The sequence below is a fragment of the Suillus discolor genome (genome assembly GCF_016758755.1).
Source record: "Suillus discolor strain FC423 chromosome Unknown F5147scaffold_22, whole genome shotgun sequence".
Lineage (NCBI taxonomy): Eukaryota > Fungi > Basidiomycota > Agaricomycetes > Boletales > Suillaceae > Suillus > Suillus discolor.
Genome location: NW_024541269.1, coordinates 116,241 through 138,476, shown reverse-complemented (window position 1 = coordinate 138,476; position 22,236 = coordinate 116,241). Strand labels below are relative to the sequence as shown.

Here is a 22,236-nt window from a genome sequence, read left to right as displayed (position 1 = left end):
GGGAGAATCGACTGCTGAGTCCGCGGGAGTAATATGAACCAGGATGCTTCTGAGTTGTCCTGAGCATCGTTCCACGTGGTTCACAAACGGGCACATCCGGTGGTTGATTTCACAGCTAGTATCGAGATTAGGACCCACATTATCCCATTTTAAATGTAAATTGTGTAGGATAGGATGTATCTATGGTGCAACGTTGTGACAGCGCAACTTGAATGGCCCCTAGGACGACAAGCTGTGAAACATATCAAACATCTACACTAGAACAATTCAAAAATACTCGTACCGCCTCTATCAACTCGCCATCTGTCTCTCGAGGTTCCGCAGCAGACGCAGCGCATCATCTGTGGCCCTTAATTCGCCATCAATATACTCAAATCTCTGTCGAATCCTCCTCTCTATATCCTGAGCATGTTCCAAACTCCTTGCAAAAACGAACCCTCTTAGCACGTTCGTATAAAGCCCAATGTCCAGAATCGACGGCGCTCGGTCCGCATGATCGGCACTCACACCTGCCCGATCCTGCGATCCATTATCTTCCTCAAGCCGATCGATGATAGAAACCGCCACGGCTGGATCCCCATACTCAGCAAACCCCCTTGCCACAATACTCCACTGCACGACCCCAGGGCTCAGTCCGAACTTCATCATATCCCTTAAGACGCCCGCAGCCCGCTCCGGCCGGCCGCGCTTCGCATGCAACTTTACAAAAGGCGAAAAATGAGCTGCGTCGACTGCGCGCTTTGGAAGCTGCAGCAATGATGGAGCGAATTTGGAGTCGGGGGAAGAAATGGGCTTCTGGGATGTGCTGGAATCTGCGACGGAGAGGAGATATTTGTACATGCGCTCGTGGTCGCTTTCCGGCGTTGACCAAACGAGAGCTTCCCAAACGAGGGCGGTGTGATAGGGTGTCGGCCATAGTTTCTCTGAGATATCGTATTGACAGTTTAGCAAGTGCTTTGGAAGCGATGTTCTTTGGGAAAGCGGAGCACGGCGTTGGGATATTAACCTCATGGTTTTCAAAATAGTTCTGCGAGGGACGCCAATCATGTGGAAATGATATGCAAAGACCACAAGGACGAGTTGGGGCTCGTTGCGTGAACGGTGATAAAGCATCTCTGCCATGACCCATAGGGATTTGGCTTTGTGCGAGTGCTGGAACGCTTTTTTCCGCAAAGCGAGTATGGCGCGTGTACGCCCGGTGGCATGATAGGCATTCATGAAGTTGGAAAGGAAATAAGAAGTGGGAGGGTTCGTCGAGACGATAGCACGTCGGAGATAACGCAGGTGGGAAGTCAACGCAAGGGTATCGGTGCGGGAACAAGTCCGCTTATACCAAACGTCTGGGATGCTGTAAGGATTGCTGGATATTTGCTTGCGTAATTCGTGAACGCTGGCTGTAAATGCTTCGTCTGGGGAGTGCTCTAGGAGAAATCTAAATGTAAAGTCTGTGACTTGACGTTCGCGTGTTGCAGCGACGCGTGCAAGCTGAAGGGCATGCTCCTCTCGGCCAGCCAGGACCTGGTTTCTGATGACGAGGCTGTAGATGCTTGCCCATTGTTCTGGAGTAACTTTCACGTGGCCGGATTTCGAGAGAGAATCTGCCACCGCTTCCAGTTCTAGAATGTACCTCTCAGACGTGGTAGGACTCGCATAGCGCGCAAGGGTGTTCAACACTTGTGACTGTGCATCGCCAGCGATATAACCTTTTGACGCCATGATGAGGCCGAACCGCATGATGAGTGAGATGTTAAGGTAGTTCGATCCACGAAAGAGCTGCTGACGGATATCCTTGAATGAACTCCATTGTTCTTTTGCTGTAGGCACCAACGAAAGCCATGCAGAAAACGCTTCCCCTCGATTTTTGAGCCCCTTCGTCTGAAGAACAGCTCTCGCTGCCCGTTCGTAAATGGCATGCGGTTGAATGGGTATCTTGATATCCACCATCTCTTTCCGCAACGATTCCGCGGCTGCGTAGTCCGCTTTACGTATTAGATTTACGAGGGTGCCAGAAGAGGTCTGGGGCGTGAATACAGACGAATTCTGGGACATAGCCAAGGTATACTCGGCAGTCATCTCCTCAAACACCGACACATCAGGTGCTTGACGTGGAAGAGGCATGTGTTCGACCTCGATGGATGATGGTGACTGCGTTGAAATAGCGAGAGACGCGTTGAGTCTGTTGCGTGCTTGAGACCAAACTTTTTGGGGAAGAAAATCTAGGCGTAAGCGCACATGGCTAGTATGCAGCCAAGGTGATTTGCCAAGTATCCATGTTGCCATGCAAAATGCAGCACTAGCTCTGTCTTTTTCACCTAGTGAAGTACGAAAATCATGAGCTAGTCCTGGTGGTAATCGGAGTAAAACCTTGACCCGATCCTGAAAAGGAAGTATTATAAGTATTTGTCACTCATGGTTCTCTTACGGTACTCAGCTGAGTATGAATCGCATCATACTAGTGTAGAATAACTTTATAACTTGAGGTAAACAATTTAGACCAGCTACATGTACAATGTCCTTCTCCGGTTTCCAGAATGCATCTGCTATTCACTGACACGATATAGGTGCGTCAACATACGACAAGGCAATACTCGTAATAATATATTTTTCAGAACTCTACCTCTACGTCACAGAGGTTCTTCAAGTTGGAAGTTCGGTTCCCCGAGCTTTACAACAGGCTATTAAAATTAAATAGTGTTCTCTCTCTGAACCTCATTCAGCCCCCAGCTGTCGACACTCGCCTGCTATCGTGTTAAAATGCAGATTCTCTTCCGAAACACGGTTCTTCCTATATCAACCGCGTCACATCGTAGATCTATCACCATCGCATTGATCACTGTGGTATGTCAAAGGCATATCCCGTACCGCACCCTACCTCAGATTCCCGTATAGTCGTGTGTGTGTTATTTTATGACTCTTGGTCCTCAAGGCGCCTACTTGTCTTCCAAGATTTTGTCCACAGAACAGTCAATATACAAGGATTCCACAGGTGTTTTGGGTGTCGAACAGATGGACGAGGCCCTACTCGATTTAGCGCCTTCCGCAGAGAGTAAACCATCACACTCCTTTGGAAATATCATTCCACACGACCCTTCCACTTCTCACCGAGCCAATGCTACGTTGTTGATGCTGGCCCGTAACAGTGATCTCGATGGCGTGATATCCAGTGTAGAACAGTTGGAGGCAAAATTCAATCGCAAATTCAACTATCCTTGGGTGTTTTTGAACGACGAACCCTTCTCTTACGAGTTCAAAAGGTATACCATGTCATCATTAGTGCAGTTGGTTTATGATGCATTTTCAGGCGTGTTAAAGTATTGACTAACGGCGATGTATCATTTGGGCTCATCCCTCACGAAACTTGGGTGCAACCACCCTGGATAGATGAAGAACGAGCTGAGAGGGGACGCAATATGCTAACACAGGATGACGTCATTTATGGCGGTAAGTCCATTGATCAGATCGTCGTCAACATCTTACCATTGAAACTACAGACAGTGTTTCGTGCGTATCTCCGTGCAACTTATTCAGGCCGCGTCCTCATCCTTGGCCATTAGTTACCGTAATATGTGTCGGTTTAACTCAGGGGTGCTGTGTGTTTAGAAGGGATGTTTCGTTTATGCTAACCTCACTATGTAGTTCTTTTTCCGCCATGAGCTCTTAACGCCATACAAGTGGTACTGGAGAGTAGAGTGAGTCGTTCGGCGTACCAGATGAATTAAGTGCTGACCCATTATGTAGACCCGACGTGAGATTTTACTGTGACCTTGAATATGACCCTTTTGTATTCATGGAAGATCATGACAAAATTTATGGTGAGAGATCCCCGGTACAGTGGTCCAGCTGCTAAATTTACCCACGGCCCAGGCTTCACCATTTCAATGCCAGGTAAATTGACATTCTTGCCATATCTTTTATAGCATAAAACGCGTTTTGAACAGAATGGGAATCAACTATAATCTCGCTGTGGTCCGTGGTGAAAGGTAAGCACTAAGCATCGTACTCTGTAGGCCGAAGATGAACCTATCTCCCAGAATTCATTTTGGACCACCCTGAATACGTGTCACCAAACAACTCAATGGGTTTTATATCCGACGATGCGGGCGATTCTTACAACATGTGTCACTGTAAGAACTGTTCAATATCATGTTGGGAAAAGTCACTTCTGCCCCTCACTCAGTTTGGTCAAACTTTGAAATTGCCGATATGGACTTCTGGAGGGGCGAAGCTTACACAAAATTCTTTAACTATCTCGAGAATACAGGAGGGTTTTACTATGAGGCAAGTTAAATATCTTTCCTGTTCGTGTCATCCTGACCGTACACAGAGATGGGGAGATGCACCTGTTCATAGCATCGCCGCAGCCTTGTTCACACGCAAGGATCAACTGCATTTCTTCAAAGATATAGGTAAGCTTCGGCCATATCGTTTCGTAGCCATAACTGATCCGTCCGAAGGTTATAAACACGCTGAATTTGCTCACTGTCCCCAGGGCAGACAATGGCGGGAAGGACACTGCTCGTGCAATCCAAACGATAGCTTCGGTGCGATAATACGTCATGACTAAACCTTGGCGATACTGAAAATTGGCCCAGACTTTGCGGAAAATTCGTGTCTGAGGCATTTCATGCGGTTGGACGACGATTGGATGTTCGGTTGATTGAAGGCAGACGCCACGATGTATTTCTACCATACGTTACTCTAGCAAGATAATTTATTCAAGTTGTTTGACTATTAACTGTCTCGTCTTTATTGCTATTTAGTCTCCTTAATTTCTCGATGAAATATGCATCCTGCGATGGCCGACAGGATACACATGGGCAATCCTTTTCAGCTGCTTTCATATCGGAATGATTTCTTTGTTTTGTCCTCTTACCGCTTCTACTTGTGGAACTGTACGCACAAAAGGGTCCCGTCTTTTGTTCGGGCGGAATACACCCTGAATAGAAGGGAATTCGGAAATTCGCTGCTTGCTAACAAGTATCCATGGTCACTGCACAAAGATATGAAAGTAGTTGTGACGGCAAGTGCCCAGGCTCCGAGAACTAAAAGAATCCAATGGCCGTCTCGAGTCTCGGATTTGACTACGCACTAATGCCCACATCTACGCGAGCCCCACGCCTGAGGCACGACCGTTATAATTATAATGAACTTCGACTCAGGCGTCAGAAAATAATTAGTATATCATACACTTAAGAGAAGATAAAGCTATGTAAGAGGACAACAGGGCTGTGTCAAACACACAAACGAATATAGTTAACATATCGTCCTATTCCATCACGCTAGCTGGGCAAACTCCCCGTCATTCCGAGGCCCTGCATCCCCTTCCAGCTGAGTGCTGGATGATACTTCAGTCGCAATCGTCCCCTGACCCGTGGTACCCAAGTTGGTTGGAGGGATGGATATCCGACCGTTCTTCGCCAGTTCACTCCTCACACCATCAAGCATACGCTTGAGGTTAACGCGCTCATTTACAAGAGCCATCCGGGCGCTTTCAAGACCTTTCCTTTCTTCTTCCAAAACCTCCTCCAACTCCTCGAATTGGGACATTTTAAGCTCGAGTTTTGTAAGCGTGAGTTTGATGAGAGACGAAAGGGTCGAGCGGATATGTACGTCTTCAGCGTCTGCTAGGTTCTGAGCAGCTTTTGCAGAAGACTTGAGAGCAAGCTGAGCAGCGCGCACGGCGTGTGACTGGGGTAATTTGGACTGCAGCTTCGCCAGTTTTGTGGTGTCGGTGGATACGTTTTCTGCCCCTTCTGTATTTGATGAAGTGTTGGTCTCCGGTTCAAAGTTCACCGCCGTAGATGCATAGGGAGCATCCTCGTCCATGGCAGTATCACCTTCTACACCCTTTTTGTTACTAGACTCTCCTTTCTCGTCAAGTGTATTCTCGGTGCCTTCCCTTGGGGCACCGTCTGTCAAAGCATGCATGGCTGTCTTTGCGGCTTCAGCGGCAACCCCTGAACCAACAACACCAGCGAGGAAGGCTACCACGCTCATCACAGGGTTATCTGCCTGTTCGAAAGGGATCCGCCCAAACCTTAGTGGACCCGTGTCGCCTTCCGAGGCTACGTATGGGTCCTCAATTGGTAGAGCCAGGAATTTCCTAATACACTGCTGAGATGTACGTGTTCCCACATGGTCCTCGATCGCACTCCAGTCATCGTCGAACATCTCGATACCTTCCAGTAACAGGAGCACCTCCTGGTCTGTCCAGTCGTCGTCAGTCCCACCATGGCTTACACCAGGCGGACTAGATGTGAGCTTCACAAAGTCCCCGCTAAACATCGTCGACGGGAATCGCCCATCGAGATAGCACGGACCACACAGCTCGAAATCTTTCACTTTTAACGAGTGATACCGCAATGCAGTGCAGTCCGTCCCGCATGTATCGCACTGGTACGACATGTTCCCTTTCGACGACACACCGTTCGCAAGCGCATTCGCCTCGGTAGAAGTTACCGCGCGTGATGCTTTGGATGTCGTCTGGTAGATTGAATTTCGCAGCTCAAGTGACGCCAAACCGGAGCCGCTGTGTTGCTGTATTGGCTTCTGGGCACCGTTCATTGGATGTGTAATAGCAGGGCGAGTCCCGGGGTGCAATGACTGCATGCCCCGAGGCGTGTCGAGGATCACGCGGAAATGGCCGGTGAAAGGTGGTGCAAGCGCGGCTGGTCGCGCTTCTGGGTCGATCTTCAGAGTACTTAGTCATTAGAAAGTGCTCAGATAACATTTCTGCCCTTCGCACCTGATAGTTGATCAAACCCCACTGCTCCAGGAATGCATGCACGCGCATTATGGCGCACACGTCGCCTGCCAAATTTCTCCGGCATGCGGTGACAGTCAAGTACTCCGTCGGCCGGAGACGATACGTATTAATCATAAAGTCACGGTAATCTTTGTATATGGAGGGCGTTTTGGAACGGTTTCTTGAGTTGAAAAACTCTGGGAGCGCGCGTCGTTCAACGGGGTGAATCTTGGACATGTCGAACCATGCAGAGTAAGACGGAATAATAACATCGTGTGTCTGCGCGGCGAGGTACTTTCTTGCTTGGTCCTCCAGTCGCAAGCGAGTAGCCTCTAGTTGTGCAGGGTCTTCATCATCGTTGTCGTCTCCAGACTCCGCCTCTTCATCAGCTGCTTCCCCCATTGACACGTCCCCGGCATCTTCATCTCCTTCTCCCTCCTTCAGCACCCTAACCACACCCGAGCCATTCTCTGCTGACGTAGGTTCGCCAGTATCAGGTGGAAGGTTGCCAATATCCCCGCCTTGAATTGGGTCAAGTTCGCTGCGCTTTCCCGGAGCGGACTCCGGTTCTACAGGGAAAGCGCCTTGACTTTTCTGAGGAACTGTGAGCTTGATTCGTTTTGCCTCTGACGTTGACGATGGCGAGCCTGTGCGTTTTGGTGAGTCCATCGCGGTCCAGTAGCCGTTCAAATGTATGGTTAGAAAGAAACCAGTATACCAAACAGTTGCAAATAACTATGGTGGCTAGAAAATTGCACTACACTTGAAGCCAATTGAAGAGCAACTTGAACGTCTTCGAGTCTACCAGGTTAACAAGCAAGCCTATAGGCCCACGTTGGGAGCAGTATCTTCACGAGGTATCCAAAGCAATTGTTCTTATGCAGATATTTGGTTCCAGACTGCTTCCTCGTCGTCCGCATATCTTCTGCTAACAGTCATCTAGTTGATTTTGCTGTCACCGCAAGCCAGGCGCCTTTGCATGGTATTCTTTATGTCTTGGCAGCCTACCTCTAACGATTATCCTCAACCAGACAAGCATCATACCGTGTAGCACATCGTGACATCCTATTGCACCTGAGGCTTGAACCTGTAATACTCTTGGAAAAGCTGTCACGGTATCAATAGGGGGGAAGCGCGGATTCCAAAAGAAATATACGCGACTTGCCCATTATTGACCGTCCATCACCGTGACTGTCATCGAAAAGTGGCAGGGCACCCGCCTGGCGTTAGGCACACTTTCTGCAATGCTACCGTATCTCGAGTCACGGAAGAACAGGGGCCATCACTACGTCCACAAGAGACGTCCCAGCTCCCGCGTCGACTCTAAATCCGTTATCTCTGACTAAACCGACGGAGGCGACGACAGCGACAACAGCGACAGTGACGACACGGGGCGCGAGGACGTTGGATCTCACCGTGTTCACAAGAGAAATAAGTCATTACAGGCCTGGTGGATCACTATGTATAACACTTGTCACACCAGAGGCTTTTGTTTACCGTCTCAAGGACGAAAAGTGCTACAACTAGGCAATATATCCGAGAGAGGTATTGGTTTTTTCTTCTTGCATTACTATGAAGTCTCATTGCTGTTTAGCTTTCGAATTAGGGAAGGGTTGCAAGAAGACGTATCGAGTTTAATACATCATAGAGCTACAACATCAACACGCAGGCTAGCTCAGGTTGGTGTGTTAAGATCGATTCTGGAGATCCTTATTATTGTACGAAAAAGCAGATAATTGAGGACGGACTCAATCAATGAGCTTAGTGTCTTGGACAAGTACTTGTTGACAGTCACTGTTGGCAGTGGGCACCGAATGGCCCCTGTCCAACTACTGACTTAGACTGGGTTCAAATTGAGACTCTAAATGCAGCACTTTTCCTACTACTGAATATCATATGAGGCTGTGCGCTAAGGATCGCCAATTGGTTGGGCAGCGCTTTGCTAATGCTCCACGAGCAAGCAGACCCAATATCCGTCAAATGCACTTAGCTTGATACTTTCAACTTTCCATCGGATTGCCCACGTACGTTTATACGCTGACCGTTCTATCATATACTGACTAACGACGGCCCGTTCCCAACAACGCCATCATCGATCTCGAGCCCCTCCTCACCCTTTTCACCCTTTGCCCGACGGACAATAAGCACCACAACGAGCCTCCCAGATTCTTGATGATGGCGACGAGCAAAACTTAAGCTTCTGATCTATCGTGATCAACACTGGTACTAGTCTGTCTTCATATTGGCAGGACGTCTGTTCTGAATCCTGTGTTTCGACCCCACGGCCCTCACTACATAACTATATCCGCGGCATGCCACGGCAGCACATTTCTTGGTTTTCGAAAGAAAGGCGGGCCCGCACAAACGCTTCAAACGAAGTTTGCGCTTAATAACACTGAGGCTCTGTCCGGGGTTCCTTGAATTCAATCACTTCTCTGGCTTTTTCCCATCAATGTCCGACTGTGATTCAACTATCCGTCTACAGGTAATACTACTTTGTTGAATCGATTAAGATGAGCACTAACGATCACATTCCGAGTTTCTTACCTACTGGCAAGGCTTCACCTTTTAGAGATTATATTCGCGAGAGGTTCGAGTCGGGACAGTAAGTTCCATACTTCTGCACCAAACATTTACTTAAAACATTCGCGACTTACGTCTGCTCTAGCCACATACGACTGCTACTATGTCACTGCCTAACGATAAGGCGTAATTGTGCTTCTTTGTAAGTATCAGATGGGCTTGCTACAGTCTACTTGCCAGTCCACCTGCATGCGATCCGACTGGGTTGAGTTATCTCATGAGGGCCTCGCATAAGCAATCAATACAGCAACTTGAAGAGAAGGATTTGAAGCTCGTACGGGTACCAGCAAGAACAGGCTCGAATCATATCATGACACCTTGTAAACCAAGAGCCCTGATTATCACAACCCCGGGTATCCTCTCGGTCTTACGATATGTCCGTGTGTAGTTGAGCGCTAGCGCTCATGTGTTGATCGAAGTTCAGGGACACTTTACATAAATTGACCTGAACGACCATGTCCGGTTCCCGCCCGCTACGTAGTACGTACACCTAGTCTTCCACCAGCAGCACGCTACCGTCCACGTCCAGCGCATGGCCTTATTGCACCGCGCGCGCCAGCATCTCGACGCACCTCTGTTTCAGGACTCGCCATCACCGGCGAGAAAGCTCCAAGACAACACAAAAGCGTGTCCTTTTACCCTCTGCACCATAAACAAAGCTCCATTAACAACTGTTTCCGATGATCAATCCTCGGCTACGAGACCGATACCGGCGTCATTCGTGATTACAAGTCAGCTGGCGAGTGCATGAGCAAGGAACAGAGAAAGCGAGCAGGATACAAGAGAATTGCAGCGTATTGTATCGCTGAAGAACTGAGGATGAAGTTGCTCGCGAGCTTTTTGAAGAGGGAGCATAATGTCACCCCAAGAGCGTTCGACGAGGCGATGTATGTTGTGAGTCTCGTGTTGTTTATTTCCGTGTCAATGTTCCTGATCTGCATCATATAATTTGTCTTGGTGTCATATAGATGTATCACCTGCCGCTCCTTCCTGGGTATGGGCCTAACACCAGCGTCCGTTCTTCTGCTGCCCCTGTCAAAGAAGCCAAATTACTCCAGAAACGCCTTGCTGAAGCTGAGGAAATGGCTATCAGGGTTCATACTTTATCCCTCAGGAAGACGTACCACGGACTTCGGACGGATACATGACGTCTGGATCCCACACGGAATCTCACCGACCCCCGCCTCGTCCTGATGTGGAATCTGAGGCCGAAGGGGAAGCAGAGCATACTGAAGAGGGTGAAGGTGAATGGCATGGTGCAAACGAGAGAAGTCAGGAATCGAAGGAGAGGACAGAGGACAGGAGACACGAGCAAGTCGAGGTGAAAGAAGAAGACCGTATCGCGGACGTGGTCTTCTTTGCTTATGGCGTTGTTGTCTTCTTTGGACTGGACGAGGGGCAAGAACGGGCTATTATCGAGGACATTAGTACTAATGCAAGTATTTTGAAACGACCAATGAAAGAAGATGACTGGGAGATTGAGGAATGTCGTTTTGCGGTATGTCATTATTCTGTAACCTTTACAGCTCCTCATCTGATGTTGTCTAGCATGACCCAACGATTTTATATCCTCGCATATATCATGATTTCTTCAGTGCGTTTTCAAACCGTGTCTTGTGAGTCCTACTAAAACGCCGTAGCTTTCAAGTCGCCTTCTCATCTGCTCAAACTGTCCGTTGCACATGCCCTCGCCCAGTCTACGCTCCTTGCACACTATGAGTCTGTCGCCTCTTCCGTGCTTTCATCCCCTAGCACCGTATCCATACCACGACAGCTCGCATCCTCTGGTGCTATCAACCTCAAACGCCGTGATGCGATGAGGCTCACAGGCAAGCTATTCAAGCTCAGACGCGACGTAAATCTCGTGAGCAATGTCTTGGACGTTCCAGAGTTGTTCTGGAGCGAAGCAAGTCTGGGAGGGTTGTATGAAGCTGTACGAGAATACATGGAAATTGATGAACGCGTATAAGTGCTGAACGAGAAACTCGGAATGTGTGGGTGTTTCATTGCAATTTGGCTTGAGAAGCAACTGATGGGTTTTTGTTTTTTGTTTCAGCTCGATGCTATACATGATCACTTGAACAACAATGCAATGGAACGAATAACGTGGATTGTTATTTGGTGAGATCTACTACGATGTTACAGTTGAATGATTCACTCTGACCGGTTCCTCGAAGGCTGATTGTGGTCGCGCTTCTCGTGGAGTTGGTGAGTCATTTACACTCCAATCCGTGAAAAATAATAACTATGACCATACCACAGGACGGAGTTGTCGCACGACTAGGCAACAATGGGTGAAGAGAAGGCCGACCGCATAGTATTGCGGGGAGGAGGCGCGCTCAGAGCCCTTATCAAGATTGCGTCACAACGATAGGTCAAGATATGGTTATGGTATCATTGCGTTGGTTTCTGCAAGACTCATCATATAAGGATAGGCTCGGGTCATTCATTGGAACGGTATGTAGCAACGAATTTGTAATTTCAATTTATAGTAACTTATACCTCGCTGGTCTTCAATATCACTCGGATCTTGGGTTTTTACATTTTCCGCTGATTACAGCTCTCAGCCTCACACGCGGCCTCTTATCACTCGCCGTCACAGGTAGGTGTCCGGTCGATTTTTCTTATGAGGAATCGCATGCGCACTACTGCTTGGTACCGCGAGTATTTGGCTTTATTTGGACGCGCACGCTCGATTTGAAATTTGAACCTTGACTTCACCCCTGAGGAACACAAGGAGGTAGGTCCATACTCCGTCCTCATCTCATTAGGATTCTACTGTTACCAGTAGTCAACGGCAAAATGACACAGTGCTCCTTTCAATCACTTCCCACAGAGACGATGTGCAGTATCTTCAAGATCGTACTTGAAAGTATCGTCGAAGATGATATGACGGCGACCCCTAAAAACGAGCACTGTATGCTCGCAGGAGGCATGCCGTTCCCTCACACCATGGCTTTGGTGTGCAGACACTGGCGAAACATTGTGTTTTCTATGCTGGAGCTGTGGACTCGGATATCTTGGGCACCGTCCATGAACGACCAGTGGTTAAGCTCCCAGCTACAGAAGACGGGGAGTTACCCAGTCCATCTTGTAATCAAAGATCAACTCCTGGGCAGAATTTTTCCCCCATCCTTTACTTCATTACATCTTCAACGACTCAAGAGCCTCATAATCACTGGCGTCTTCAATGAATACAGCGACTTGGACGCGCTGGCGGGATATGCGCCCCAGCTCGACTGTTTACGATTGACAGATGTTGGATGTTATCATCATGCCACTCGCTTGGAACCGTGTTCAAAACTGGTGTGTCCCGCCCTTAGAGCCCTTCACATCGACAAGAATATAGCTTGTCACCTCAATCTCCAGTGGTTCAAGAATAACATGGAACACATTGAGGTCCTGACCATTTACGGCGGCTCTCCGATCAATATAATGGCACCCATAGCGCTTCGTCAAACCTTTCAGGGACTACCCCGGCAAATACCTTGCCTCATTCTCGACGACCTGCAGTTTTACATGGCCCGTTCGGGAGCCTACACCGACACAATCACAATTTGGACAGAGAAAGTCATCCTGCGCACATACATCAACGACGCTCTAACTGCGTTCAATGGTAATTGTCAGACCATCGTTCTCCAGGAATGCGATTCTATCCATGGACTTCGTCGCATATCGCTACCCCACTCAAATTCATTGGAGTTGGATAGGTGCACTGCCACACGTGGCTTGCGGTGGATACCTAAAACACGCTCGTGGAATGGTGATACTGTTACCATCACGAACAGCCATTCCTCATGCATCAAGATTATCTTGTATTTCCTCGGTGCACCTTTCGCTCGTCGTAGCTGTTCCCTGTGGCCCCGTGTCACCACATTAAAACTAATAGCGAGGGATGATTTCGTCATGGAGGTACCTTTGATGATACTGAAGGCAATGGTCAGCAGCCGGAGGGAGGTTGCGGGGCAGGAGAATTCATGGAAGGACGTTGAGCTAGACGACACTGTGCGTTCGCTTAAGGTGCTTCATGTGCATGGGGCACAACCTCTTCCACGCGAAGAGGAAATGTGGTTCAAGAGTCAGGTGAGGGACTTTGTGTGGGACTAGAAGAAGAGGAGATAAGGGAAATATACTATCAAAGCAAGCAGCCAAGAAGCAAAATCTGTATGGGTTGGTCCAGGGAGACGTACATATTAGTCGGACCTGATCATATCATCAGGCAGGATTTGGGACATACAACAGCCGATGTTTCATTTTTGACACGGGTATATGACTGCTTTTCCTCCTGTTCTCCTCAGGTAGTTCGAAAGAACTTCGCGCAATAAAGTATAAAAGCAGTAAGCTTTCGAAGCAACGCTCACTCTTCTTACTTCCAACCGTGCAGCCCTCACTTATTTTCACGATCATCGGCTTTGCCACTGTTGCTGTGGCATATCCCACACCAGAAATGGGACGCATTGTACTTGTGGGCACTCGCGCACCTCTCTAGCTAGTGGAAGTGATACTGATATGTTAACAGTTATACAGCTTTGGCTCAGCAGAGTCAGCACGGCCTTCCCTGTAACATCGTTTTTGACACTAGGGACCCTGGTACCATGGTTCGCCTGACTCGCCTGACTTTCCTGACTCACCCGACTCACCTGAGTCCCGACTGCGCCGACTCACCCGACTCGCCTTCTAGGCGCAAGTTATTATATGCCTGGTAGATCAATAGATCACTCACTTATCGCGACAGAGGCCCTTCTGGCTATTAGTCAAACACCAACTTAAGAAGCGCAACGACTAAAACATGTATCTAAGAGAGATATTGCTGCCCTTTGTTTCTACTATCATTTCTTATTGTTTTTCAGCTGTAAAATAGGCAATGATTCGCAAGGGGTGTTAGATCATCGTCAGTCCCAACTTGTACTAGTACTTGATGTAAACCAGAATTCGTATTTATATTGAATGAAATTCCGGGTAGCTCGTGGAATCCACTTTGGTAAAAAGACGACTACATTCAAGCACCCAACCTACATAGTGAGTGAGAAAGAAAAAAACGCAGCATGATAGTACTCGGGACCATCGCAGGAGTAATTTTGAGACTGTCCACCATACAATGGCATACATACAATCGATGACAAGTTGGCAATTGGAGACTGCCAGGAAATTACCGAACAAGAATATGAACTGAACGCGGTCACGTGCGACGCGTTTCATTGACTTACACCAAGGATCGCCGATGTCACTTCAGCGAGCTTTTGTTTTGCATACGCCAGCCTCACTCAAATGGACCGCAGCCCAGGAAAAGAGCCTGAGCAGAGACTACCCGTTTCAAGATCATGATCCAACAGACCCAGCCCTCTTTGTCCAGCGCACTTACCTTCACTTCCTATGGCTTCCTCATGTACGTCCTTCACTAACTGTTCTATATATTTACTAACAACACTATAGTCAATAATGCCGCTCTCTCTCTTTATTCCATCTCTTCTCCACATACGAGGCACTCCGGATCTCGCAGAAGACCAGCCACATCCTCTTCACGCCTTTATCGAGCCTCTCCTTCTTTCTCTTCGCGCAGCCGCGAACAAGTACCATAATGAGCTTCCTCAGATTCTCGCAGACGGAGGCGGTGCAGGTGAAGCAGAGGAGAGCATGATGTGGTATGCTTTGGGGTACGAGAAAGTCGATGGCAGCGCAGAGCGTGGCGAACACCTCACCGGAGAAGACAGCGCGATGCTAGAAGAGAAATGGAGGTCAGGTTGGCTCGAGCGCATGGAGCAGCGTGAGTGAGTGCTTTTATCTCGCTTTTGGGCGCATCATAACGACTTTGTAGAGTTCAGATTCAGATCCTGCTTTATTTTCTCAAGCTCTCTCTTCCTGGACCATGCACTCCATTACCACCTGTCGAAGTGCCACCCACGGATAATATTTCATTTATTTCGCCCGTCAAACCCAGCCGTTCATGGAAAAAGAAGAAGGAAAAGCCAAACTTAATCATCCCGTCTTCGATCGAGCGCCTCGAGTCATTCATGGACAAACTCTCAATGTGGCAGCTCGTATCACTTATGAATATATCGCGCACTGAGATTATGATCCACAACAAGAATGAACGTGACTGGATGCAAAAGTTTTGCGAGGACGTAGTTGGACCACTGTAAGTGACCTCCTTGCGTATATATAAATCACAATACTGACCATCTAATCATTACAGGTTCAAATCGAAACTCCCGGAGCAATGTGCCCTCCTCCGTTCCAAACTCTTCCCAAACTCTCCCTTCTCCGACGAACCCCCTTCTCCCGGACCATCAACAGAGAAATCACTCCATGGGTCTCGCTCTCATCATTCATCGTCGGCCGCAACAGGCTCACAAAGTGGTGTAGCGACAAGGGCCCCTGCTCGTACTCGCTCGCTGTCCGTATCGCTCGCCCAGGAAAAAGAAAAGGAACGTGCAGCAAGCGTAGGCGCAACGCAGGACAAGGCACTCCAGCGTGCGCTAACCCGACAGATCAGCATGTCTCGTACATGGAAGGGAAAGGATCGGTCGACAGCTACGGTGTCACAAGCAGATATAAAAATGCCTGCTGCAACTGCTAAGCGTATCATTGAGCGCACCAATTCCCAGTCCCAATCCTCCCAATCTCGCGCAGCGCCAGCGATCACCCTCGTAACAGCAACGCCTGTGAAGAAACCGCCTCCCCGTGCCAAGTCAAATGCGTCAGCTCGGAGTTCGAGTCCTATACCTATTGCTAGGAGTTCGAGCGTAGTTACCACAGGGAGGGGTTCAAGTCCACACCTCACCGGGCGATCTTCGAGTCCTCCGATTGCGCGGAGCTCGAGTCTTACGCCGCTTGACACAGATGACAACGAGCTTCCTGGCGCATCTGTCCCTTTACTTGACTTCTCCTCTGACAGCCTGGGCAATGTAATGGAGGAAGACGAGGATGCTGAGGGCGAAACGTGTCTGCCAAACTCTTCGCCTGATGTGTTGCTGCTTGGAAAGTGCGGGTGGGGCATAAGTGCCAAGAAACGCGTTCCGTCGGCTGTTCTGAATTCAAATACCCCTGTTAGGAAGCGGATAAAGTTGGGGAGGTAGGAACGTTAGTTTGTGCTGCGAGAGGTGAAGTGCGAGGCAGGTAGTATGACTCGTGTCTATCGATTTCTGGGCCTTTGGACTGTAGCATAGCCGCATCCAACGGATTACGGTACGCATGAACTCTCGTAGTTCTTGTTCGCACAGGAGTCTCGCATACACGACCGCTATTTTTCGCCGCTGATGTCCTAGGTGCAGCGCCTTTGACGGCCATGGGACAACTAGGGCGTATCACATGTGTCACCGTACGGGATTGGTTATCTTCCTTTTACACCTACGGAACACTTTACGTAAGGGCCAATATTAATGTCACTAGGGGTTCGCTGTGCGCACTTATGACGATCACAGCTCGGACATCACTTCTACATTAAGAATGAGGGCTATTTACTATCTATCGTGTCCGACCTGTTATGAATCTACAAACCGCATGTAAGCACGCTGGCTTACCTGAGTTCTCATAATCAGTACATATACCATCGCTGATACTGAAAGCTAAGCTTTTCACCTTTTGGTGTAACGGTTATGCGCGGGCGGCGGTCTGACCATGTTACACCGCATTTGAAAAAATGTCCTGTTTGATGTTCCCTAGAACAAAAGTAGGTGTAAACCAAGAATATCAATCAACGGGAGGGAGGGAAATGCTATTGTACATTAGACAGAGCTGCTTCGAAGCATCTAACGCTGACTCCCGTCAGACCTGTTCATAGTGCTCGGCGCTTACTATTGAAAGGCTGCGAAGCCGCCACATCTTCAGGAGCCTCTGCGAATACTATAGCTAGTGACTCGAATTTTCAAGAGCGTGAGTAGCCGCTGTTGCCGCGCCAGATCACCTTTTACTGTGTAGAATAAACACCCGGCCTTTGAAACTGATGCATGATGAGTCGAATCTAATTATACCTCCGCAGCTTTGAAAAAACATCATCAGGAAAACGTAAGATTCGTTGCCAGTTGGACCGCATTGTGGCGACGTCTTGGAGCTATCAAGTGCCTGTATAGTAGGCACATGAACATTATCCATTGAAGGTTATTGAATGATCATGATGGCCGCTGAGCTCACAGATTTGCAACCTCTGGACCGCAGGTGCGCGATTTTAGTCATTGACTCACGGTCGTGAATGCATTTTAGGTCTCCGACCATTCTGAGTCAGTCACGGCAGAATTCATTCTCAGTGCGCTCACGTTTTATCCCTACGCGACCTGACCGGCTTGCACCTGACGCTGATTCTGCTTAAGATCTGTGACTGAGTTGATGCAGTGCAGTTATCTTCAAGGGTGCTGCGGCCTACGTGACATAGTAGTCATTTGTCTTTCAAAACGACGGCACCGTCAGAAGGTTCTAGCGTTTTAGCTGACGTGGCCCAATACCTCAACTATATCTAAGTGGACGCCGGTATCATCCTGCAGTATGGCTTTCACTAGTAACACTCCGTTGGATCCCAGCCTCTACAGGCTGGACCCTGCTGCACTTGAGTTTTTCCAGCAGCAGACAGGTGTCACAGAAGAGGGTGATCTGAAGCACCACATCCTGGCTGTTCAAGCAAAGGCTTTCGCGGTGAGTGATAGCTTTCATTGGCGTAGGTCGAGTTGTATGTGACCTGTGTAGGTAGCACCGTACCCCTGCATCTACAGCTTCGGATTCACAAGGCATGCCGTACTTGTGGAAGTTACATTCTATGATTGACGTGTATTCTATCTAGTCTCCGAATCTCGGGACACCCGAAGTACCAAAGCGTGCTTCAGCTAGGTCGTAATTGCAGAAACTCACTGTTCTTGGATCTTGGATGTTGCTGTAAGCGCATTCAGTTTATTCTGGTAGATGATAATCATGGACTCGCCTCGTCATAGTTGGCAATGATGCACGCAAGGCCGTCGCAGATGGCTGGCCAATCACCCAAGTAATCGCTACCGATCTTAGGCAAGGTACGCCTCACGATAGTCACCTCCCTGCGCAAACAAGGGAAAATGTATGTTAAGACTGAAACTTTATAACGACAGAATTTTGGGACCTCGGACATGTCCTTTTTCGGTCTACGCCGACATCTTTTCCCTCACAGTTCATTGCGGGTGACTGTCTTGATCCAGCTTTCTTATCGTCCGAGTCTGGGCATACATCACAGTCACCACCTGACTTATCCTCACTCGTCTCGCTGAATGACCTGCATGGCAAACTTACTGCCATCCATGCATCATCAGTATTTCACTTATTTTCTGCAGAGCAACAGGCATCGCTCGTCCGTGCTGTAGCTGCTTTGCTGTCTCCTGTGCCAGGGAGCATTGTATTTGGGTCTCATGTCGGACTTCCGAAGCAGGGTACCATACGGGAGGAAATATTGGGTATGACAGTGGATATGTATTGTTATGATCCTGAAAGCTGGAATAAGCTCTGGGAAGATGCTGGTCCCTTCAAGACGGAGGCCGTCCTGAAAGAGGTAATAACTCCAAATGGTGGAATTGGGTGGAGGATGGTATGGAGTGCGACGATGAGCACGAAACTCACTGTATGAATCCGAAAGACATCTAGAACAAACTTTTGTGTAGTCATTCAATGACATGATGGTGGTGTAATGAATTTGTACCACAAGGTCATAATTGTGAAGCGTGCCCAAACATTGACCCCGTGGGAAACGACCAAATAAATCACAGCCACACTATGGTACTACATACATACATCGCACGCATGTGTAAACGTACAACTACATGATGTCAATTGATAATAACATTTCTTACAAAATTAGCTTCCTCCTTTGTTCCCGCCATCTCTCTGTTACCTCGTCCAGTTCTAATAAACGTCTATCTTCAAGCCTGAGGTACTCATTAGAATGAGTGGTGACAAGCTTTTCATCGAAGTCTCGAAGAAGGCGGATGTTTTCTCGTCCATGCCCTCATGACAACGCAACATTGGCGCAAGTTTTCCACTTGGTGGTTGTGCAATATCAACGATCGCGTTGCTGATTGTTTGTCCTTGCAATCGGTAGTCTGTAAATGCATATGCTGGTGTTAATGGCAGTTGCATCTGTGTCACAACTTCTTCGCGGCCACCAATCATTATGCGGAATGTCCGTTGCATGGGGACAAATGGCAGAACACCGGAGTCTAGATTCCCCAGAACTTTAGCTTTGGTACGGTTCAACTTGATGAGAACATATGCCGGCAACTCCACGGACCACAACAGCTTTTGCCAACAAAAAGTTTGACTCGCGCTCGTCCAACGCAATTTCCACTACTTCCCCTCTTGCCCCATTCGCAACATCCAGATCGGTTTCGACATTAAAAGTGACTATCACCTTCAAGCCCACTGCCTGCTCAATCATGTTTAGTAGTGTTGCACGTTCATCCTGTTTCGATTGTTTCCGCGTCTGCTTTGTAGCAACTGCGAACTCTCACATTCCTCTCAACCTTTACTCAGAAACAGTCTAAGGGCCACATTTGGTGTACTGATATGTTGTACGATAACAAAATTTGCGCAGCTTTTCTTGTATATCACTCCGCCAGCTCGCCCCTCTCCAAAGTAGTATGGTTTCGTGGAGTGTACCACCGATGATGTACGATTAGTATACCACATGTTCAATGAATGCCAATAAATTCGTCGATATTCAAGTTCAAATTTATGCCAGTGGGACAAGGTTCCTGCCGGCGAAGTACATAGTATGTATGGATCACGTGATATTTCATACTAGTGAGCCGTTTTGAAGTTCCTGCTTTCAAAGTTGTAGACAAATGCGTCGCGCCTCAGTCTGGATTTTCTTAGCTTACCTGTGTACTCCATCCTTTGCTCTATATCGTAAGGAAATCTATAAGGAAGATCTCCGCATACAGTCACTTAGAGATGGGCGGGTATCGACGACATTCTCTTTTGTGACTGTTTTAGAGGGTGCAGGTCCACGAAATCCGAAGGCCTTGGGACAACGAGATGAATGTGAGTCTACCATCGCTATTTTTTATCCCTGAACTACACAAGCCACGCAGCCCAACACTACGCCTTGTTCCCACTGACTCTTGGTCAAATCCTACGCGAGTATGCGATCACCGAGCTGCATCTAACTCTCAATGCTGGAAAATGGAATTATGATAACTGGGGACATCCTCATGAAGCTGAGGTTGGCACTGGAGCTGAGCTATGGGCTTGGATGGGCGCTAGTGAGGTAACGACGTATGTATGCTCAACGAATAGCTATAATCATGTTCACTCATTCAATCTGTCAGAGTGGATGAACGATGGTCTGGTCTCCGAAACGCACTTTCAGGACTCTTTTGCGCTTCTCTTGGGTCGCTGGATTCCCGACGAACATTGTCACCGACGGTCGCCTTCCCTTTATCCGGGTCTACCCCCACTTTTTCCCCACACGAACTTCGACATGCCTCACTTCCTTCAGAGAATGTTTGCACGGAGAATCTAACACCCTTCTTGAAGTTACTTCCGTGCAAGAGCCATGCAGGGCTTGCTGCACTTCTCAATCCTCAGAAGGTTTTTGATGCGGACTGGCATGGTATGGGGGTTCACGTGATATGGAAGGAGGACACTGGTATTGAATTAAAACTGTCCTTACAAGCGGTATTCAATCCAGTGCGAACTAGCGCAGGGAAGAGACGAGGTGAGCTGGTAACCGATTCATGATATAACCCTCGCTGACAATGTCGACAGACTGGAATCTTCAATCACTGTTTGATCGCTCCATTGAACGATCATGCCCGGTAGCGAGTTCCAGTTCTATCACCGTTATTCTACCGGAAGAGAAGGACCACAAAATCACCCCTGAAAATCCTGCCTATGTGGATGGTTTAGCCATTTATGACTTATCCTCCTGTGCGTTGTACAGCTATCTCCCTGCGATAGATTTGAATCAATAACGTGTCAAAGCATCTAATTTCACAATTCCGTCCAACATTGCCATGTACTGGCCGAGTGAGCATAGCTTCCAGTATCGTAAGTCCCTTTCTGTCCGTACAACAGCCCATTGATGAATTATCAACGCAGCACTGCCACCATTAACACCGATCACCCCGCTCAGTGTGAAACGAACAATTCATGGTACAACACAAACACGGGGCGTTTTATCTGTCTCTGTTACCAACAATTCTCCGCAGGAGATATCGGTGGGTTATTTGGAGATGATGCCTGCACTCATCACGATGTGGATGCATACCCTGAAAGTCGAAATAAACTCACAGATACGAAGTATGACTTGTGGCCATAATAAGATTGTCTTTGCTGATTATCTGGTGTATTTAGGCGACTTACTTTCAGAGTTAAAATATCATCCACCTTCGCCGCAATCTAATGACCGCTTCTCTCCCTCGATGTTGCAAGCTGTCCTCACGATTCCACCAAAGACCACGCTCAAAATTTCTATGGAAGTCAACAAAGCCTTTTTGAAATACACCGAACATCCACCTGATGCGATGAGAGGCTGGGATCTACCAGGGGCTGTGTTTTTCCCACTCTCTCAATTGTCTCACAACATCTCTTCAAGTTATGATTGGGAGAGGATTTATACCCCAACACTCCTTGTCGACCTCCCCACCCCAGATTTCAGCATGCCTTACAACGTCATTATCCTCAGCTGTACGCTCATGACATTGATTTTCGGAAGCATCTTCAATTTGCTGACACGCAAGTGGGTCGTGATGGAGATTCAAGAATAGTTGTGACCGATGTAATCCCATTGTACTAATTTAGTGCTCATGCAAACCTGCTGTTCTCTTCCGGGCCAATCATCAATCCGCACCTGTCGACGCAATCGATTCGTATATATATGTATGTTCCGACGGTATCTGCCCAAGTGCCCACACTTCGCGACTGGCCATAATATGTCCCCACCAGGTTCTAATCGGGTT

At 48.2% G+C, this 22,236-nt stretch overlaps 9 protein-coding genes across 9 annotated transcripts; 6 read left to right on the top strand and 3 right to left on the bottom strand.

The window, feature by feature from the left end:
- Positions 1-66: 66 nt before the first annotated feature.
- On the bottom strand, positions 67-2,375 carry F5147DRAFT_690536 (uncharacterized protein). The gene is made up of 2 exons (XM_041437077.1): positions 284-2,375; positions 67-232 (listed from the first exon to the last, which is right to left on the bottom strand). The coding sequence occupies exon 1, from the start codon at positions 2,278-2,280 to the stop codon at positions 292-294; it is 1,989 nt and encodes a 662-aa protein (XP_041293723.1). The 5' UTR covers positions 2,281-2,375; the 3' UTR covers positions 67-232; positions 284-291.
- An 86-nt stretch (positions 2,376-2,461) lies between these two features.
- On the top strand, positions 2,462-4,866 carry F5147DRAFT_753021 (glycosyltransferase family 15 protein). The gene is made up of 13 exons (XM_041440229.1): positions 2,462-2,561; positions 2,610-2,838; positions 2,890-3,254; positions 3,302-3,441; positions 3,492-3,501; positions 3,555-3,585; positions 3,637-3,689; positions 3,739-3,812; positions 3,865-3,885; positions 3,939-3,980; positions 4,032-4,406; positions 4,455-4,541; positions 4,593-4,866. Exons 2-13 carry the CDS (start codon positions 2,755-2,757, stop codon positions 4,655-4,657), a joined length of 1,347 nt encoding a protein of 448 aa, XP_041293722.1. The 5' UTR covers positions 2,462-2,561; positions 2,610-2,754; the 3' UTR covers positions 4,658-4,866.
- Positions 4,867-5,274: 408 nt separating this feature from the next.
- Positions 5,275-7,147, bottom strand: F5147DRAFT_575467 (SWIRM domain-containing protein; the record flags this gene model as incomplete). The annotated part of the gene is made up of 2 exons (XM_041431272.1): positions 5,275-6,690; positions 6,746-7,147. The coding sequence occupies 2 exons, from the start codon at positions 7,145-7,147 to the stop codon at positions 5,275-5,277; spliced, it is 1,818 nt and encodes a 605-aa protein (XP_041293721.1).
- A 3,029-nt stretch (positions 7,148-10,176) lies between these two features.
- F5147DRAFT_690524 (uncharacterized protein) lies at positions 10,177-11,893 on the top strand. The gene is made up of 8 exons (XM_041437076.1): positions 10,177-10,222; positions 10,297-10,422; positions 10,443-10,826; positions 10,877-10,922; positions 10,969-11,291; positions 11,385-11,449; positions 11,506-11,536; positions 11,613-11,893. The coding sequence occupies exons 1-8, from the start codon at positions 10,214-10,216 to the stop codon at positions 11,700-11,702; spliced, it is 1,074 nt and encodes a 357-aa protein (XP_041293720.1). The 5' UTR covers positions 10,177-10,213; the 3' UTR covers positions 11,703-11,893.
- Positions 11,651-13,507, top strand: F5147DRAFT_139759 (uncharacterized protein). Its single transcript, XM_041428231.1, has 3 exons — positions 11,651-11,785; positions 11,889-12,068; positions 12,117-13,507. The coding sequence occupies exon 3, from the start codon at positions 12,131-12,133 to the stop codon at positions 13,433-13,435; it is 1,305 nt and encodes a 434-aa protein (XP_041293719.1). The 5' UTR covers positions 11,651-11,785; positions 11,889-12,068; positions 12,117-12,130; the 3' UTR covers positions 13,436-13,507.
- A 1,032-nt stretch (positions 13,508-14,539) lies between these two features.
- On the top strand, positions 14,540-16,738 carry F5147DRAFT_611360 (uncharacterized protein). Its single transcript, XM_041432435.1, has 4 exons — positions 14,540-14,714; positions 14,762-15,096; positions 15,144-15,464; positions 15,522-16,738. Exons 1-4 carry the CDS (start codon positions 14,550-14,552, stop codon positions 16,402-16,404), a joined length of 1,704 nt encoding a protein of 567 aa, XP_041293718.1. The 5' UTR covers positions 14,540-14,549; the 3' UTR covers positions 16,405-16,738.
- An 804-nt stretch (positions 16,739-17,542) lies between these two features.
- On the top strand, positions 17,543-18,987 carry F5147DRAFT_690514 (uncharacterized protein). Its single transcript, XM_041437075.1, has 5 exons — positions 17,543-17,953; positions 18,005-18,045; positions 18,099-18,190; positions 18,247-18,321; positions 18,397-18,987. Exons 1-5 carry the CDS (start codon positions 17,807-17,809, stop codon positions 18,903-18,905), a joined length of 864 nt encoding a protein of 287 aa, XP_041293717.1. The 5' UTR covers positions 17,543-17,806; the 3' UTR covers positions 18,906-18,987.
- A 115-nt stretch (positions 18,988-19,102) lies between these two features.
- F5147DRAFT_760444 (uncharacterized protein) lies at positions 19,103-19,712 on the bottom strand (the record flags this gene model as incomplete). The annotated part of the gene is made up of 2 exons (XM_041440479.1): positions 19,103-19,531; positions 19,566-19,712. The coding sequence occupies 2 exons, from the start codon at positions 19,710-19,712 to the stop codon at positions 19,181-19,183; spliced, it is 498 nt and encodes a 165-aa protein (XP_041293716.1). The 3' UTR covers positions 19,103-19,180.
- A 403-nt stretch (positions 19,713-20,115) lies between these two features.
- Positions 20,116-22,203, top strand: F5147DRAFT_690508 (GPI transamidase component PIG-T; the record flags this gene model as incomplete). The annotated part of the gene is made up of 7 exons (XM_041437074.1): positions 20,116-20,317; positions 20,368-20,551; positions 20,605-20,993; positions 21,044-21,205; positions 21,260-21,325; positions 21,377-21,577; positions 21,632-22,203. 7 exons carry the CDS (start codon positions 20,119-20,121, stop codon positions 22,042-22,044), a joined length of 1,614 nt encoding a protein of 537 aa, XP_041293715.1. The 3' UTR covers positions 22,045-22,203.
- Positions 22,204-22,236: the final 33 nt, after the last annotated feature.